This window comes from Heterocephalus glaber, unplaced genomic scaffold (genome assembly GCF_053883595.1).
Source record: "Heterocephalus glaber isolate CG9 unplaced genomic scaffold, H.glaber_assembly_v1.0 deba00001446, whole genome shotgun sequence".
Lineage (NCBI taxonomy): Eukaryota > Metazoa > Chordata > Mammalia > Rodentia > Bathyergidae > Heterocephalus > Heterocephalus glaber.
The window spans coordinates 10,027,158-10,047,340 of record NW_028258298.1 but is presented as its reverse complement, the minus strand read 5'-3'; the positions used below and the strand labels follow the sequence as shown (position 1 = coordinate 10,047,340).

Sequence of the window (20,183 nt, the reverse complement as noted above, 5' to 3'; positions counted from 1 at the left end):
GTGCAGAACAATGATGAAAATTATCTTTTCATTTATTTTAAGTAACCTTTTATTGATATACAATATACATGCAGAAAAATTACCCAGAACTGTATAGATCATAAATGTTCACAAACTGAACAAAGTACTAATACCTAGCTCAAGAAAGAGGAAGTTGCTAGCATCCCAATGTTCCCCCCATGTAGCTTCTAGCCACTTCTTTCCCTCAAGACAGCCACTATCTTGACCTCTAAGAGCACAAAAAGCTTTGCCACTAAAAATTACAGCAGAAGAGAGAATCATTCCTTCCCTCAAAAACCATTTATGCGCCTACTACAAGTATAAAAATTCAGGTCATAAATTTTTCATTACTTGACAAAATTCCACTGAATAAATATTAAAAGGTATGCTATAATACATAAAGAAATGTAATACAGCATACTTAAAGTAATTTATTATAACAAAAACTATATGCATTATCTGACCTCAGAAAGCATATGGAAAATGACCTTGGCCTAGAGCAATTTTCTGACATGTCCATTAAGACATTTAGAGTCCCCTCTCCCCTCTCTTCTTCTTGGCTTCCACGAGCTAAGCAAATTTGTTTTACCATACACACTCCATCATGATGTTCTGCCTCACCACAGGCCCAGGAACAATGGAGACAAGCGACCATGAACTGAGACTTCTGAAACCATGAGCCAAAATAAATCTTTCCTCCTTTAAATTTATTTTCTCTAGTATTTTGTCACAGTGACAGAAAGCTGACTAATATAACACCCTTCACCTTCTTATCTGTTTTTTCTTTTCTTTTTTTGCATGCATTCCAATTCTCAGACTCTCTAAACACAGATGATCTGATCTTTCTAGTTCAGAAGTCAATAAAAGTGAGTGAGACCTTATTTCTTAAATGTTCCTAGAAGTTGCAACAAATTTTTATATTTAGGTCACTGGTCATTTAAAGGAAAGAAAAACCAAAATCTTTTGCAGATGAAGTACTAACAAAACATATTTACCCCCAACTTTTGTAACTATTTCTGCAATGAATATATAAGATACTATATATATATTAAATTGGAAAACTTGGGTCTCCTTGGAACAAATTCAAGAATGATGGTGTATATATCATTTCATTTTTTACTCTATGTTAGTCTACAGTGATGTAGGTTTCATGTTTATAAGAACTCTCCCTCCAAAGCTCCCCTCTGGGGACTCCAGCTTGCCCGTGGGACTTACCTTCAACAACATCCCTCTTGTAATCACTGTCGTTGTCACTATCTGTTGGTCGGTAGTAGATATAAAATCCTTGAATGGGAGTGTTATTGTTACTTGATGGAATATACTAAAAAAAAAGAAGTAAAAATTTGTCAAAGACAAAATTTTAACTTTTATATCCATTAAGATTTTGTTATCTGCTTTGCAAGCACAAGGTCTCAAGTTCGATCCCTGGTGCCAAAAAAACCCCAAAAAACAAAAAACAAAAAAAACCAACAAAAAAAGATTTTGCTATCTGTGTGGTAATACTTGTCTAGCTTCATTTTGTAAGCATACTTAATGGCCATTTTTAACTTAATTCAAAGGTATTTAAAGGTAATTAGAGCATAGTTAAGTATAGGTCTGCTAAATAAAAGTATTTCACTAGGTTCAAAGTATTTCACTAGGTTCAAAGGCATAAAAGTACACTTGGTTCAAAATGAATAAATCACAAAATGACATTTAAGTTAATGACACTTTGATGAGAGCCAAGGAAACAATAAATTTTTAACCTTGTCCTTCTTAGAATATGTGCTTTTAGACAAGTAATAATGCCCTTCTACTTCTCCTCTATTAAAAGTTCAACAATTTTGTTGTTTACAAAAATCATGAAAATATAAGATTGACAAAACCAAACCAGGAAATGCTCTCATTAAAGAAGATGTTTACGTACCGTCCACTTTAACATGATCTGAGTGTCACTAACAGCCTCTGTATATGCAATGTGAGGTCCAGTTATGGGACGGCTGGAAAAACGTTTGGGGAATCCAGCCACCTGGTAAGGACGAGAGGCTGAACTCCGAAAACTCTCCCCATAATGGTTGACAGCAATGACCCTGAATTTGTATATTGAACCTTTAGGGGGAAAACAAAAACAAAAACCCAATAACTACAAAAAGCTATAATAAAACATCTGAAGGTAGAATATTCAAAATATAACAATTATATGCAAGTGTCTATCTACTATAATGATAACACACTTTAATGCCTGTATGATAAATAGATTTCGACCTATTTGCCAATTTCAGTCAACAGACTGGCCTTGTATTTGAGTTCCCAAGACGTTATTAGGAGTCTCAAGAATGAATGCTATGAAATAGTAGTGAAGCTTATGGAGAGAGCAGGTAGAGGATAAAAAAAGAGGACAGACATTTACTCTTTACCATCCCATCTGAAGTTATATCCATCAGAGACAGTATCAGTTGAAGTACCAGCTTCCCTTAGAAAGAAAAACTAGAGCAAAGTTTAATATGGTGAATATATTATAAAGAAGTCACAGGTAAGTGACAACAGATGCCCCCCTGGATCAAACAAAATAGGATAAGGAGAAGCAGACTTTAACCACACACAAGGAATTTATTTGGATTAAATATTAAGAATTCTAAAAAATGCTAAAGTTTCTAAATTTTTAAAGACTGGAATCTAAAGAATATAGTAAAATCTTAATGCAAATGTCTTAATCATTCAAAAATAACCCTGAACATAATGTTAGTCTACAAAATGTTACTTACCTTTACCTACATTTAAAACTGCTGTCTCTCCCACTAGACTTATGTATTCCTGTGCTCCTCACATTACTTGGTTAGACAAACGCAGGCATTTGCATTTAAAAGTCCAGAAACAAAAATGGTTTTGAACCCAAGAAAATAAAAGTAAAAGTTTATGGTTTTTATCTTTTGGAACTTAATCTCTCCTCTATAGCCTCACGATTATTTTTCTTTCTGGGAAGGTGATCCTCTGCTAAGCAAAACTTATAGAATAAGCTAGTGTTAACTGTTGTCTCATTTCCATAAGACTATGCACTGAGAATAATTGTGCTGAGATTCAGCATCAGACACTTTTAGTCAAATAATACACAATTTTCCTCTTAAAATATTCTATCATAGCAAAACATACACACACACACACACACACAAATGTGTATCACAACATCATCTCTAATTGTAAATAAGTAGAAACAATCTAAAATCCAGAGGAAAAGAATGGTTAAGGGATGAGAGTGTAGCTCAGTGGTAAAATGCTTACCTGGCACATGTAAGGCCCTAGGTTCAATTCCAATAGCCCTCCCCCAAATGGTTATGTTGTACTTATAGGGTAGATATATAAATTAAAAATTGAGATTTTAAAGTATTTTATAATATTGGAGAATGCATATGATATAATATGGGGTAAAAGAGACAAAAAATATATATGATATGATCCCAGGCCAGGGTATCTTAAAAAAGGCTAGAGAGAAATTTACCAAAATATAAACACCAAATATCTCCAGATGGTTAATTTCAGATGACTTACTCTCTTTTTATTTCCCTGGGGGGTTTTGTTTTTTGTTTTTTCATTACTGGGGATTGAACCTAGGGCCTTCACATTGAGCTCTTTTTACTTTTTATTTCAAGACAGGGACTTGCTGAGTAGCTAAGTTGCCCTGGCTAGGCTTGAATTTGTGATCTTCTTGGCCAAGCCATCCAGAGTTCTGGGATTATAGGCATGTACCACCACACATGGTTATATTTTTTTTATTTTCAAATTTCTTTTTACTATAAGCATTCATTACTTTGACAATAACGATACATTAAAAATACACATCTAAAGTTAGCAATGATGGTTAGAAAAAGGAAACACTTGAATATTACAACCTGGTTCTAAATTGCGAACTTCCACAGAAAGTTTGGAAGGAGGGATATCTTCAGCTGCCACCAGCCAATCACCAGTCCTCATTCGTTTATATTCGACCTTGAAGGCTGTGATAGGAGACCCACCATTTGCCCGGGGAATCCATGTGACATAGACTGAGGTCTCTGATGCAGTGGAGATAGTAGGCCGATCTGGAGCCTCCGGAACTGAAAATGGAAACACTCACTTCACAGGAACCCAGAGTGACAAGAATAACCCAGAGACAAGAATAACTTAAATAAACTAAAAGGGATAAACCCCAAACCTCATGTTATTAAAGGTTTCTCAGTAAACTTTCTGCCAGAGTTAATATTATGGCTGCCTTCCTGTCATCCATTAAAGCTAATGAGAAATGAAATGGTGAAAAAAAATAAAAGGAAGGAAAAGTAAAATGATCGATGACTTGATAATTACCTGAGACAAAGTTAATGAGTATGAGAATTTTGACTATGCTATTTTGGAATCATGAGTAAAATAATATGTAAGTAATTATTATTTGATACTGCAAAGTCTGCTGTGGTTATAGTTTATAACAGATTCTCACAATTATGTGTTACCTTATCTAAATTTTTTTTTTATCCAACAAAACTACATAAAACATATTCAGCCTACCCAGCCTCCTGGTTATTATGTTAACTATTATATAATATCCTATTTTAGTATACCTCAAGGCTACAAGAATTGTTACTTCAAAATGTAGACTGCAAATGGCAAACAGACAAAATTTGATTAAATTGAGACTGCTGATAAGGGGACAAGAGAATGCTGCTCAGAATAAAAGCAGGAAGACAGAATGTGTAAATAGAGAAAAGTGTTCTCAGAAAGATGATCCACATGAGCATGCAGAAAAGCGGGGTCAAGGAGCTGATATCTGGCAGCTTTCAGTTAACTTGGCCAAAGGAAGAGATTCCCTAATTCACAAGTTAGATGGACTAGACCCTGTGGCAGGTAGAGACATCAGTAGTGAGTTCATCAGCCACTTAAATCATGTGCTTAGCTCCTCTCACTAACCAAGCAACCTGGTGGTTACTAAAAACAAACAAACAAAAAAACCCAAATGAATTAAGACGTGTATGTACATGTACCAACTCCCTAAGACGAACAAACATAATCATTATGTACCACAAACATATACTAATAAAAACATCAAAAATGTAAAAACTGCCTTCCCACTTGGTTCCTACAAGGTAAGATATTGATAGAAAAATTTGGCCCATATGACATTCAGGGAATGGCAAACTGGTAATTTGCCATTCTGGCTTACATAGTCACCTGTGAGCTCTGCAAACATGGGAAGGGAGGTTCTCAAGTGATCACAGATCTTCTCAGGTGCTGACAACAGAGTTTCTAAATGAAGCACCAACTCTGGGCTTTGGTAAGCCATTAAGGAGGTCCTTTTTCTATCTAGCTGTGTCATGTATCTCATACAACACACTTCTGTCTCAACACCTCTTCAACTCTTATTATAAATACATAAGAAAGAAGTCAATCACGTTGGATGTAGTATTTTATGGGGAAAGCTGTGGCAGTTCAAGAACAAATTGATTAAGGGACAATAAAAGGAATGTATTCAAACCAAGCAACTTTGAGTGATACTTACTGTATTCCTTTTAATTAGAAAGCAATGGAAACAGAATGAGTAGAGCTGTTAGTGAAACTCTTTTCAAATACTAGAAAATCAAGCAACAGCTATACATTGATTCATATGAGGCTCAAACTCTTTAAATACCACAGATCAAATAAGAGAAGAAAGTTATTGGGGAAAACAGAGAACATCTTAAGTGTCTTAAAGAAACAGCATGCGACCCTTAAAAAGGTATAAAAGAGGGCTAGGGATTTAGCTCAGTGGTTTCACCGCCTGCTGTGCAAGCTCAAGGACCTGAGTTCAATCCCCGGTACCAAAAAAAAAAAGGTGTAAAAGAAAGACTTGGAGTTAGAAAATGTGGATTTGAGCAGCAGTTCCACAACTGTCTAGATGAGCTCAAGCATGCTGCAAAATTCCTGAAGCCTCAGTTTCCTAATCTGTACAATGGATATGCTACTTTCCTTGGTTAGGAAGATCAAATAAATCACTTCTTAGGGCTATCGCTTGGATAACTCCAAATTCATGATTTTCAAAACCGAATTCATATCCTTCACCTAAAGTTTCACTAAACCAGTCACACTAAGTAAAGCCTGTAAACAAATTAGAATATGTCATTTGTCCATCTCTTGCGTAAGGAGATGTCTTTGCCTAGAACCCCGTTTCCTGTTTCTTCATCTCACTGTCATTTTTGTCCTTTGCAGCTTGGCTGAGGAGCCTCTCTCACCACGATTCACCCTTTGTATCAAGTGGACAACTTGGATATTCCTCTTGTGATTCCATAACACCATCAGTATAGTCTCAAGCAGAATGAATCAAAATCATTGCTACTGGTTTACTTGTCAATATCACCTACTCTACAGTCATGGAGTTAGATATTTCACCTACTCATTAGTATGGGCTTAGATGTCCCTATCATTCACTATACTATAAACTCCCTGAAAGCAAGGATTATTTTATCTTTGCTCTTCAAGCATATAGTACAGTGTCTTCCACAGGATGTACTAAACAAATAACAAAGGTTTTGCTTTTCAGATGTTAGCTTTATTCACATAAAGCTGACTCTCATATAAAGTACCTGTTTAAAATGACTGAAAGGTGCCTCTGAGGTGAAAGTACTCAGGTAAGCAAGGCTCACAACATTTAAGAGGGGAATTCAAAGCATTATGACCTGCCTTTGATGAAACCAACTCATGGAAAACTATGGGAGAGAAGTCTGGAAACTCCTGAAAGCTCAATTAAGAAATGGTAAGTCTTCCCTACACATCCTGACATATTAGCACAACTACAAAAAAACCATTAGGTGGGTTGCTCAAAAGTAGATAGAGTGCTTGCCTACCATGCACGTGGGCCTGGGTTCAATCTCCAGCACCACACATGCACACATTTGCGCACACACAAGCCCAAACCCACAAAAAACATTTGGCTAGAACAGTAAATGTGAAATTTAAATACTAAGAAGTCTTTTGAAAATTTTACTGCTCAGACATTTAAAATCCCTAAGATAACTAGATATAGTCATACAAGTGACTATGACATGTAATTTGGCAACATAATTTACCAGTGGCATCACCGTACATTTTGATAATTCAAACACACACACACACAAAAGGTTAGACTTTCTTCATTCAAAATGGAAAATTAGTTTTCTTGCCCAACAGGAAACAGAAAAATCCTTTTTGTGAGTTATAAAAACTTAGCCACAAAACATTCTGAACGTAAGTCTATCAGGTTAAGTAACATTGTGATGGAGTTGCCAAACTTTAAAAAAATCTGGGACATTAAAAATGGTTGAATAGGACCTTAAGGATCTATGTGGTAGGATAAAATCTGAATAACATTATATCCTATCTTTCAATCTATGCACTCCCCAAAGCCTAAAACAGGTCAATCACAACTGTAAATAAACAAAAAGAATAAAATGAAGGCTCTTTTCTTTACCTCCACTATGTCTGGAGGAATCTGTAAGCACCACTCCAAAGTTGTAGTTTGTAGCCTCTGAAACAACAGGATGCTTAGGGATGCCCAGGGGTGGAGAGGATGCCTGGGTGTTTTTTGACGATGCTGTTTTCTCTACAAAAGTTAAAAAAACAAAAATCAATGCAATTTTAGGTTATTTATGTAAAGTTTTTTTAAAGTACCATGAAACTTAACTGGTATACAAATATAGATAGAGATACAGCCACCCCATCTAAATATAATACCTATATTATAAATACTTAGCTAATCTTAAGAACTGTCCAAAAAATTACTTTGTCTTTTTCTAGTATCTTTAAAAGAAAGCTAAAATGTGTCTTTCTTCATCATACTAACTTTAACATTGGGAAAACAAGTGAAAAAGTCAAATGAAAATGTTTTCAAACTATGAAGCCCATTTTTCTTTTTACTTTATGTATTTCTTAACAAAACAATTAACTAAACAATTCATTATTTAAAGCTTCTGCTAGGTTTTTTTATAGAAAAAGGTCACAATAAGTTTCAATATTTCATAGGCAAAAAGTAAAATTGGATGTTTTTTAAAAAGCGAAATACATTATTATTCAGTATTTATAGGTCACTCTATAAATAATTATAGAATGATGGTGAAAATTAGCTGAAGGCACATTTAAAATAGAAAGTACTTATTATTGGCTGACTAGAATTAGTAATTAGATGAAAGGGGTTTTTACAAAAGTCAATAGAGAACTTCTCACTCCTCAGACTTTCTTTCTATGTCAGTGCCAAATGGAAATACTCTTCCTTGCAGTTCCCATCTCCATCCACTGATGTCCTTTCAGGCCAGGTCATGACAGTATCTTCAGTTCAATTTCCCTCAAGAGCTGCCCCAAAGGAAGAAGAGCCATCCCTTTGAGCTCTCTCTCCAAGTACTGTTTGTAGAAATTTCTCACAGTACTTGTCATATTCTGGTGTCTCTGCCTGTACCCTTGCCCTCTTCCAGTTCCCTCGTACCCCAAAGCCAGAATCATCCTGTTAGACCAGAGGGCACACTGTATCACTCTCTGTTCAAAGGGGCCAGCTCTTCTCAGCTCACACAGAGGCAAAGCCAAAGTCCTTGCAAAGTCGACAAGACATCACACAATTTGGTGACCTAGTCATCTGCTTGAGCACCTTTTCACTTCAGCTGCTCACTCACTTTGCTCCCATCACTGTGGTGACCTTGGTTCTCCTAGGGACACACCAAGCACACCCCACCTTGGGGCCTTGGCATTTGCTATTCTCTCTTTTGGGAGTGTTCTATCCACATGCCTTCCTACCTCTCTGTTATGGTTTGTGTCTAGATATTCCCCCTAAAGCCTCATACAGTCATGGGAGGGGTGTGCTTTTTCAGAGGTGGCTGGATCTAGAGTGTATGGTTCTGGGATCAAGGATGTGTGATTACTAAATCAATTCACTGATTAGTTTGGCATAGTTCTGGCTAGCATTAAGGGTGTGAGTGCTATACCTACCCTAGGTCAGGTAGACAGTGTAAAATATAAGGAATAGAAAGAGGGTTAATGTGCTCTCGCCTGCCCACTTGCCGTGGACTATTTCTCCTCTACGATACCCCTTTGCCATGCCACCCTGCCTTGGAGGTAGCCAACTATGAACTGAAACCTCTACAACCTGTGAGCCAAAATAAACCTTTCCTCCTTTAACTTTGGATGTTTGGTATTTCCATCTTAGCAATGAGAAAAAGTAACTAAGACACTCCCCTACTGCAAGCCTACTGCCAAATAATCACTGTGGAATTCCTGGCCACTTGCTTAAAGTGTAACAAATCTTATCCCTCATATTTCTCATATCCATCCCTGAATTTACGTCTCTTGTTAACACCACCTTCTAATATACTAATAATGTATAAGCTTTTCCCAACTAAAATATGAACTTCATGGGGGCAAAGAGTTTTGTCTATTTTGTGTACTGCCACATACATGAAGCCATTCAGTAAATACCAGATGAACTGAATTTTGCAGTTGGTATCTAAGGATGGATCTTACCTTCCTTATGGAAGCACAAGCTCTACTGGGATGGTTCTGATCTTAACCATCTCTGTTTTCCCTGTATTATCTATTCTAATGCTGCATATCATAAGCTTTCAGGAGTGGAATATTGAATGAAATACTACAACTACTCTAATGTGGCCCAAGAAAAGACACTATAATAAGCTTGTTGCAAGAATTTATATCTAAGAATCTCTACTATCCAAAAGGATTCTTACTAATCACCTGGCATTAAGACAGCCGGCTTCTTTCTCCAACGGAACGTTATACTCACCTTTGCTGGTTCGGAAGGTAAGCATGGCAGGCTGTCCTTCACCTGCAGCACTTCTTGCCACCATCAAAACCTCATAAAGACTGGATGGCTCCAGTTCTGTTAACTGTAGCTCGTTTTCACTACCAGGAACTCGAACCGTGTGCCAGCTCCCCACTGCACCAGCACCATCATCCAGCTGCTCAAGAGAAACCCCAGAACAATGAGAGATGGAGGGCAGGAAAGCCTTCACTCAAATTCAATAAAAACTGGAATTCATGTGATTCCAGAGGACTTTGGGGAATGATGTACCATTGCAAGCAAAGGAGACACAATACTATTCACATTAAGAAACATAAGGAGCAAGAACTCTGGAATTCTCAGTTAAGAGATTCCTGGGCCTCCCAAAGTCTGTTTCCTTTACTTGTAATAAGAACAATACCCTGCTTCTTACTGGGCTAATGGAAGAATCAAAAAAGTATATAGTATTGGTGTCACATAATACGTATATGATAAACCAAGACAGATACTATATTAAATATGTTTGTATGTATATGAACTGCATAATTATGGATGAAAGATTTACAGCATTCTTGCTTCATGAGTTAACACTGTTTAATGTGTGTTAGAAGAAATATAATGAGATCCAATCAGTTGTTTCCTGGTTAATGAAACCAAGAGACAATACTGCAGGAGGGTTTTAGGGTAGACAAAAATTTACTTTCCTTCATCTAGAATCATCAGGTTATGAACAATGGATAAACTTCCTAGTATCACAACACTGATTTTTCTAGTAATTGAAAATATTAAGCATTAATTAAATAATAGATATCAAAATGTCTTAAATGCCAGGGATTTAGCTCAGTGGTTCCACTGCATGCTTTGCAAGTGCAAGGTCCTGAGTTCGATCCCCAGTACAAAAATAAAAATGTCTTAAACAAAGAAAGTGATTTTAAATATGAGTACATCTCTTCCCACTTCATTCATTTACAAGTCTCGTTAAATAAAGAAAGGAGCTTTTTCATTTTGCCATAATACAAGCCCATGGAGGAAAAACATTATATAAAGAATCAACAAAGAGAGGCTTAAGGTTTACTAAAATAAATGACCAAATAATGTAAGACTGTAATATAATTAAGAAGACAGCCTAAAATGTAAATAACTCTCAGAAATTATGCCAGAAGGTTTTGTTCAAACAGTTGTTTCTAGAAAAAACTGTTTTATTTGTTAAATAAATTGCATCGTACAATCTTAGCAAGGGATGGAATTACAGTTTTAAAATGGTTTATAGAGCTTGACACCAAAAAGATAAAAGAAAAAGGTTGATTAAAAAACTATGAAATGATTACTAGGTTTTCAGAATCCCACTTTGGGGAAAATTGTCTATAATTCATTCTCATTACTTTCATAAGATTGGTCAATCCACCATTACTGGATCTGACAAACTCATAATTCTGGAACACTCTCATTCTGTTTCCTACCCTTGCACAAATGTGAAAAACAATAAGTACATGTTACATAAACAGGGTGATGGTGTGAGAAGAGAAAGATGATAAATAGGAAAACATTACCTTTCGATATTTCACAAAGTAGGCATTGATGGGCAATCCGCCGTCCTTGCCTGCCCTCCACACCAGGTGGTATGTGTCTGCTGTGTGGGTCTGTGGGGGGCTCAGGATGATGGGAGCATCAGGGACAGAGGTGCCACTGGGATTTTTTTCTGATGACTCCACTGCACGGGGATGCCCCTTCCCTGGAAATGAGCTCAACAAGCCAGATTCTGAACTGTCTCTGTGGTCTCTTTCATCACTCTGAATAGCATCAGGTGTGAGTGTTTCTGCTTTTGTATTTGTTTCAAAAGGAACTGCAGGAAGACAGAGAGAAGGAGAGACAGACATACAGAAAGACAGAGAAATAGAGAGAGGGAGGAGATAATTTGAAAAAAGCTCATTTCATTGTCTTCTACCCAAGTGGTAATATCACTGCCTACACTGGTATTATTAGCACATTTGAGCCCTTAAAGTTAAAACATGGCAACAACTAAACTCTAGTCTCTTGCTCATGGTGGAGCAAATGAATTGTTTGAAAATAATTTTATGATGTGATGGTTGAGTGGCTTAAAGCTTTTTATTTTTCCTTTGCTTCATCCTAGCAATCCCTCTTTACTAACAATTTGCTGGACCAGCCCCACAAAAGTGCCACATGTGCTAAAGCTGCATCAGCTGTTCTGGCTCCAGGTGCTCTCTAATTATGACAGAAAAATGTCTGATTTTTTAAAAACTGTATACAGTAAAAGGCTTACTGCCATTAATCTCCCTCAAAATACTTTTCCTCATTTCAAACACATTTATCATTCTTGCCACTTCCTAAAGCAATTCTGGAAGTCTTCTTTTGTACTTCAATGTCCTGAATCAATTCAAAAATTTTACCTTTCATGATCATTTTGACTCTGGGGAAGAACCAGAAGCCACATGGTGCCAAGTCTGGTGTATTAGATGGATAAGGACACACTGTAACATTCTTATGAGCCTGCCTTTCTGTTGGATAGCACACAGAAGCAGCATTCACTATATTTTTGATCACCCTTAAAAAGACACTTGTGCAACTGCATTACGGACCAGAAGAACTGCCAACTGCATCTAGTTAACCCCCAGACTCACAGAAGGTAATAAAGGGGTGTGGTTTGAAGTCACTAACTTTTTGGGTAGTCAGTTATGCCACAACAAGGATCCCATAGACACCTACCCTACACACCAATCTACTCTCAAGGAAGAGGAAGAAATGCAGCTAACAAGACTAGCACAGATGGTATACACCTCACAGATACAAGACTTATTTCTAAGTCCTATTTCTGGATAGAATTAAAATTTGGCTTAAGAAAATACCCATCTAAAGACAGATAAAACAAGCAGATAGCCTTAATACTTATGAAAAACAGTATACAGAATATACAGAGGAAGATAAAAATAATTCATGTGCACTGAAAAAATAAGTAGGTTTGTATATCCAATAAAATTTATTCAGCACATTTCATAGGCCAAGCATTGTGCAGGATATTTAATAAACATAATCTCATTTAATTCTCAAAACAGCATTCTTAGGTAGAGAGTAATATTTCTTCCCACTTTACAGATAAAGAAATAGGGTCCTGTGAGACTAACTGACAACAGCTGTCAGACTAATGTTAACGATGCTTCTATGAAGAAAGCGAGAGGAATTAATGAAAACAAATCCTGTGCCAATATAATAAAACTGAAGGATTGACAGCTTTCTCTAAAGTGCTAGGAATATTGGCCACAAAAAGATTAATTATTGTGCAGGAAGGGAACAGAGGAAACAATGTGACAGTTACAAGGAACTCAGATTCCTGGTAAAAGGTGAGTGTTTTAGAACCACTACCCTTTAGCAGCCCAACCAATATAAAACAAGCTAACAGTGTAAGGTCAATCCCTGTGAGCTTAAAAGAGAGAAAGGGTGGCCCAGAAGCATCTTCCATCAAAGAAAACAATTTAGCAAGAAAATAATGTAGAAGAAAACTAATTAAGTTCACTGAGACAATTTGAAAATATTGCTCCTGGAATGGGTGTGTGAGTCAGAAGTTGAGTGGATGTTCAGGGTTGATCTGGGGCCTGCCTGCTAATGCAGAAAAACAGACTCTTGAAATTGGAGCTAATTAGCTGTGGCTTGGTGTATCTGTATCATTAGCAGTTTTGTGGGTCCTCTAGGCAGTTGACCACTGGGAGGTGGCATTTGGCTGCAAAAGAGTTTCCACACCAAACACCTCACTTTACACAGAGGTACAATAAATGTTATGCCATACCCTGTCCACTGCAAGAGTATCAAAATCCCATTTCTGTTATAGGTGCAATGCAGCTTTTTCACAACTTTTATCAAAAAGGGGATCCAATTAACTTATGCCATTCCCAATATAACTGGGGCACTCACAAGATACTAAATGCAATTTTTTTTTTGATACCAGGGATCGAACTCAGGACCTTGCGCTTGCGAGGCAGGCAGCAGAACCACTGAGCTAAATCCCCGGCCCACTAAATGCAATTTTAAAGGCTTTAGAATTTAGAAGTACAGATGCTCCTTTATGTACAGTGAGGTCACATCCCCATAAATTCACTGTAAATTAAAAATATCAGGCATGCCCTACCGAGGTCCGGAGTCGCACAGAACACACCGAATCAGCCCGCTGCAGACAGGCAGTTCTGTGCACGCCCTACCGAGGTCCTGAGTCGTGCAGAAGACGCCGAATCACCCCGCTGCAGACAGGCAGCCACGTGATTCCACACTACAAAGACTCAGAGGACACCAGACCACCAGACCAAGGTACTGAGTCCCACTGTTCCCGGCCCAGAGGTAGGGCCTTCTGAGCCGTCGTCCCACTGCTCCTGGTCCAGAGGAAGGGGCTTCCCAGTCACCATCCCTCCCGCTGCTCCCAGCCCACAGGAAAGGGCTTTTGGGTCACCAACCCTACCGCTGCTCCCGGCCACTGGCGCACCTCACGCAGCTCAGAGGAGGTAATCCATGCAGGTGCTAACAGCCCCCTGCCCCAGTCGAAATGAGAAAACACATAAATAAGTCTCAAAACCAGACTTTCAGATCACCTACAGCAACCCCAAAGGGAAATGAGATGGAACCCTCTGATACTCAACCACCTGGACCCACTGAACTGGCAACAAAAGGGGATCTGCAAAAAATGAAATCAGAAATAATTTCTCAGATAACGGGAGAAATTGTGCCCTTAGTGCAAGACGTGATTAATAAATCTAGAGAGGAGCTCAGGAACATGATGGAATCCCAACATAAGAAACAAATGGAATCCATAAAACAGATGCAAATAGATTTCCAGGACATGAAAAACTCCATTGAAAGTCTACACAGCAGAATGAGCCAATGTGAGGATAGAATTTCACATATAGAAGATAAGATTGCAATTAGTGACCAGGAAAAGAAAAATTGCTTCAAAATTATAAGGGAACATGAGAAATCAATCCAGCAGCTGCTAGATGATGCAAAGAAGAATAACATAAGACTGACTGGGCTCAATGAAGAAACAGGAGAGAGCTGAGATGACATAAAAAATCTCTTCACAGAAATAATGGCAGAAAACTTCCCAAGCAGGGGAAAAGAACTTGACATACAGATAAGTGAGGCATATAGGACTCCAAATAGCCTTGATCAAAAACAATCTACACATAGGGATATGATTGTTAAGATTCCAGAAACACAACAGAAGAACAAAGTTCTCCAAGCAGTCAGAGAAAAGAAACAAATCACATACAAAGGAAAGCCCATCAGAATCACAGCAGACTTCTCAACACAAACCATCAAGGCAAGAAGAGCTTGGAGTGACATATTCCAAGCCCTAAAAGAAAACAGCCTCCACCCCAGATTGATGTACCCTGCAAAACTATCTTTCAAAATTCATGGAGAAATAAGATACTTTCATGACAAAGAGCACCTTAGGAACTTCGTGAATACCAAACCAGCACTCCAAAGAATTTTACACAATAGCCTAGGAACAGACATTGAGGATCACAACCCCAGGAAGCAAAGCAGAATGAACCCGTCTGGCATGACAAGAAATTAAAAGTAAAGGGGGAGAACCCAACAAAAAGAAAAAGTCATGACAATGACAAGTCAATATGTTTCAGTTATAACCATCAATGTTAATGGTCTGAATTCACCAGTCAAAAGAAACAGGCTGGCAGAATGGGGCAAGAAGCAAAATCCAACAATATGCTGCATACAAGAAACACACTTAATTCAAAAGGAAACTCATAGACTGAAAGTTAAAGGGTGGAAAACAATACTCCATGTGACAGGAACCCGAAAAAAAACAGGAGTAGCTATCCTCTTGGCAGATCAAGTAGATTTCAAACCAACACTGATTAAGAGAGACAAAGAAGGACACTACATCCTTGTAAAGGGAACGATCCTAGACGAAGAGATGACAATCATAAATATCTATGCACCAAACACTAGTGCACCCAACTATATAAAACAAACACTAACAGACATGAAAAGTCATATATGCACTAACACAATTGTAGTGGGGGACCTCAACACCCCACTGTCACAAATAGATAGATCAACTAGACTAAAAATAAGTAATGAAATACTAGAACTCAATCGAACTCTTGAACAAATGAACTTAACAGATGTTTACAGAGTCTTCCACGCCACAAAATCAGAATACACATTCTTCTCGGCTGCACATGGGTCATTCTCAAAAATAGACCACATACTCACACATAGAGCACGTTTAACTAAGTGCAAAGGAATTGAAGTTATCCCCTGTATATTATCAGACCATAGTGCGATGAAATTGGAGACCCATAGCAAAACAAACTCAAAAAGTTTCATAAACACTTGGAAATTGAACAACACACTTCTGAATAACCAATGGGTCACAGAGGAAATTAAAGAAGAAATCAGACAGTTCCTTCAATTAAATGACAATGACAATACAACATATCGGAATCTATGGGACACAATGAAAGCTGTCTTATGAGGGAAATTCATAGCAGTGAATACGCATATTAGGAAAACAGAACGAGCCCAATTAAACAACCTGATACTAAACCTCAAGCTTCTAGAAAAAGAAGAACAAGACAACCCCAAAGCTCATACAAGGGAGGAAATTATAAAGATCAGAGGAGAAATCAATGCAATGGAGACTAAGAGAATGATACAAAACATCAATGAAGCCAAGAGTTGGTTCTTTGACAGAATCAACAAAAGTGACAAACCTTTAGCCAACCTTGTCAGAAAAAGGAAAGAAAAGGCCCAAATCCATGCAATTAGGAATGAAAAGGGTGAAATGACAACAGACCCAGCAGAAATCCAGAGGATCATCAATACCTACTTCCAGAACCTATAGGCCAATAAGATGGACAACACAGAAGAAATGGACAGATTCCTAGATATGTATGAATTACCAAAGTTGAACGAAGAAGACCTAAAAATTCTATACAACCCAATATCAACCAATGAAATTGAAAATGTAATTAAAAACTTATCAACTAAGAAAAGCCCAGGCCCTGATGGCTTCACTGCTGAATTCTACAAGACAGTTTAGAGAGGAACTGCTGCCACTACTCTTTAAACTCTTCAATGAAATTGAAAGGGAAGCAATACTCCCAAATTCATTCCTGGAAGCAAGCATCACCTTGATCCCCAAAGCACAGAAAGACCCAACTGAAAAAGAGAACTATAGGCCAATCTCACTAATGAACATAGATGCAAAAATCCTTAATAAGATACTGGCAAACAGAATGCAGAAGATCATCAAGAAGATCATACACCCTGATCAAGTGGGATTCATCCCAGGGATGCAGGGATAGTTCAATATATGAAAATCAATTAATGTAATACACTATATCAATAGACCCAAGGACAAAAACCATATGATTATCTCCATAGATGCAGAAAAAGCATTTGACAAAATCCAACATGCATTTATGATAAAAGCCCTACAAAAAATTGGAATACACGGTCTCTACCTCAATCTGATAAAAGCCATCTATGAAAAACCAACAGCCAATATCATACTAAATGGTCAAAAACTGAAATCCTTCACACTAAAATCAAGAACAAGACAAGGATGTCCATTACCACCACTCTTGTTCAATATAGTTTTGGAAACATTAGCCACGGCAATTAGACAAGAGAAAGAAATAAAAGGAAGAAAGATAGGAAATGAAAAAGTCAAATTGTCATTATTTGCAGATGACATGATACTCTATATAGAAGACCCCAAGAACTCCACCAAGAGTCTTCTAGACTTAATAACCAAATTCAGTACAGCAGCTGTATTACATCGTCAACACACAAAAATCAATAGCTTTCCTCTACATGAACAACAGACTCACTGAGACAGAAATAGGGCAAACAACTGCTTTCACAATAGCATCCAAAAAACTGAAATACCTAGGAATCAACCTAACAAAAGAAATGAAAGACCTCTTCTCTGAAAACTATAACACTCTGAAAAGAGAGATTGAAGACGATTATCAGAAAATGGAAAGACATTCCTTGCTCCTGGGTAGGAAGAATCAACCTAGTGAAAATGGCCATACTTCCAAAACTGCTACATAGATTTAATGCAATTCCAATTGAGATCCCAGCAGCATACTTCATAGACCTCGAGAAAACAATCCAAAAATTCATTTGGAACAAGAAGAGACCCAGAATAGCAAAAGCAATTCTAGGTAACAGAGACATGGCAGGGGGTATCACAATCCCCAACCTGCAACTATACTACAAAGCTACTGTGATAAAAACAGCATGGTACTGGCAAAGAAACAGACTTGAGGACTAGTGGAACAGATTAGAAGATGCAGAAACAATGCCAGACACACTCAGCCATCTCATCTTCCACAAAGGAGCCAAACACCCTCACTGGAGGAAAGATAGCCTCTTTAATAAATGGTGCTGGAAAAACTCAGCTTCAACTTGCCAAAGATTAAAACTAGACCTATATTTCTCACCATGCACTAAACTAAAATCAAAATGGATTAAAGATCTAAATATTAAAATAGAAACTCTGAACCAGTTGGAACAGAGGTTAGGTAGAACCCTTGAAGACATCGGTGTAGGAAAAGATTTTATGAACAAAACCTCAGTTGCCTGTGAACTAGCACAAACAATCAACAAATGGGATCTCTTCTTATTAAAAAGCTTCTGCACAGCAAGAGAAACCACCAGCAGTGTGAAGAGACAACCCACAATGTGGGAAAAAATCTTCACCTGCTCTTCCTCAGACAAAGGTCTACTATCTCGAATCTATAAAGAACTTAAAAAGATCAGATCTCCCAAATTTAAAGACCCAATCCAAAAATGGGCATCTGAAATGAACAGACATTTCTCAGACAAAGAAGTAGAAATAGCAAATAAATACATGAAAATATGTTCAACATCACTGGTCATTCGAGAGATGCAAATGAAAACAACACTGAGATTCCACTTCACTCCAGAAAGAATGGCTGCTATCATGAAATCAACAAACAACAAATGCTGGTGGGGCTGTGGGGAAAGAGGAACCCAGCTCCACTGCTGGTGGGAGTGTAGACTGGTGCAAGCACTGTGGAAATCAGTATGGAGATACCTCAAAGAACTAGGACTGGAAATCCCATTTGACCCCACTATTCCACTGCTGGGGATCTTCCCCAAAGAATTAAAAGAATCCTACCACAGTGATATATGTGCACCCATGTTCATAGCAGCGCAGTTTGTAATAGCTAAAACTTGGAAACTGCCCTAATGCCCATCAACTGGAGACTGGATCAAGAAAATGTGGTTTTTTTATAAAATGGAGTACTACTCAGCCATAAAAAATGAGAAATTAGAGGCATTTATAGCTAAGTGGATGCACATTGAGGTGATCCTCTTAAGTGAAATAAATAGGACACACATGTAAATATCGAATAGTTTCTCTGGTGTGAGAAACTGAAAGTGTAAATAAGGACTAAATGTATAACAGGTAATGTGAAATAGGAAGAAAAAGGGCAAAGGGGAAGGAAATGGGAGGGCTAGGGGAAAGGATAGAAGGGAATGGGATTAATATGAGAAAATGGAAAAATAGGAACAAAATCTTTGTAAACAGGGAGGACTGGAGGGGTTGAAGGGAGGGCTGGGCAAGGGTGAAAAAATAAGAACCAAGAGAGACTATGTAAAGGTGCAAATTTCCAATGATGAATGTCATTATATTGTATACCTAAAATGTACCAATTATTAGAATGAATAATTGATAATGTAAAATAGGAAGAAAAGGTCCAAAGGGGTAGGGGTAGTGGGAGGGGCAGGAGAAAGGAAAGAAGGGAAAGCAAAAAATGATGAGAAATGGAAAAAATGGAAATAAAGTCTTTGGAAATAGGGAAGGGTGGAGGGCGTGAAGGGAGGGCTAGGAATGGGGAAAAAATAAGAACCAAGATGCATTATATAAAGGTACAATTTCCAATGCGAAATGTAATTGTGTTGTATACCTACAATGTACCAATAAAAGAATTTAATACAAAAAAAATCATTAAGTTATTTTTTCCCCATTACCTGTGCACCCTTCACCCCTCCACCAGGTACAAACACTCAATGATAAATGTAAACGTATTGTATACCTAAAATGTACCAATAAAAGAACTTAAGAATAAATAAATAAATAATAAAAAATTAAAATATCCTTAAGTTGAAAGTGCATTTAATTCTCCTAACCTACTGGACATGACAGAGTATGGCGACTGGGATCTATGGCATCACAAGGGTATATATGTCTTACGGCTAGCCAAGGAAAAGCACAAAATTCAAAGCATTGTTTCAACTGAATGTGTCATTTCCACATCATCAAAAGGTTCAAAAAATTGTAATTGGAATCATCTTAAATTGGGGACCACCTCTAATTTCAAGTGTTTTCACATGCATTCTCAACTTATCTTCAAAACAACTCTGTGAAACAGGTAGAATA

General features: G+C 37.5%; 1 protein-coding gene across 6 annotated transcripts in view; it reads right to left on the bottom strand.

Annotated features, from left to right (window-relative positions):
• The window catches only part of Cdon (cell adhesion associated, oncogene regulated), a 96,356-nt gene that overhangs the window by 28,217 nt on the left and 47,956 nt on the right, over nt 1-20,183 (bottom strand). For all 6 annotated transcript variants that reach the window (XR_002388795.2, XR_002388796.2, XR_015452416.1 and 3 more), the window contains exons 9-14: nt 11,287-11,579; nt 9,740-9,914; nt 7,427-7,558; nt 3,867-4,070; nt 1,907-2,088; nt 1,216-1,321 (exon numbers count right to left, since the gene is read on the bottom strand). Coding sequence is in view for 3 of the 6 variants with exons in the window: in XM_013078823.3 (XP_012934277.1) it covers nt 1,216-1,321; nt 1,907-2,088; nt 3,867-4,070; nt 7,427-7,558; nt 9,740-9,914; nt 11,287-11,579 (1,092 nt within the window). In the remaining 3 variants the exon portion in view is untranslated. The remainder of the gene's footprint in view (nt 1-1,215; nt 1,322-1,906; nt 2,089-3,866; nt 4,071-7,426; nt 7,559-9,739; nt 9,915-11,286; nt 11,580-20,183) is intronic.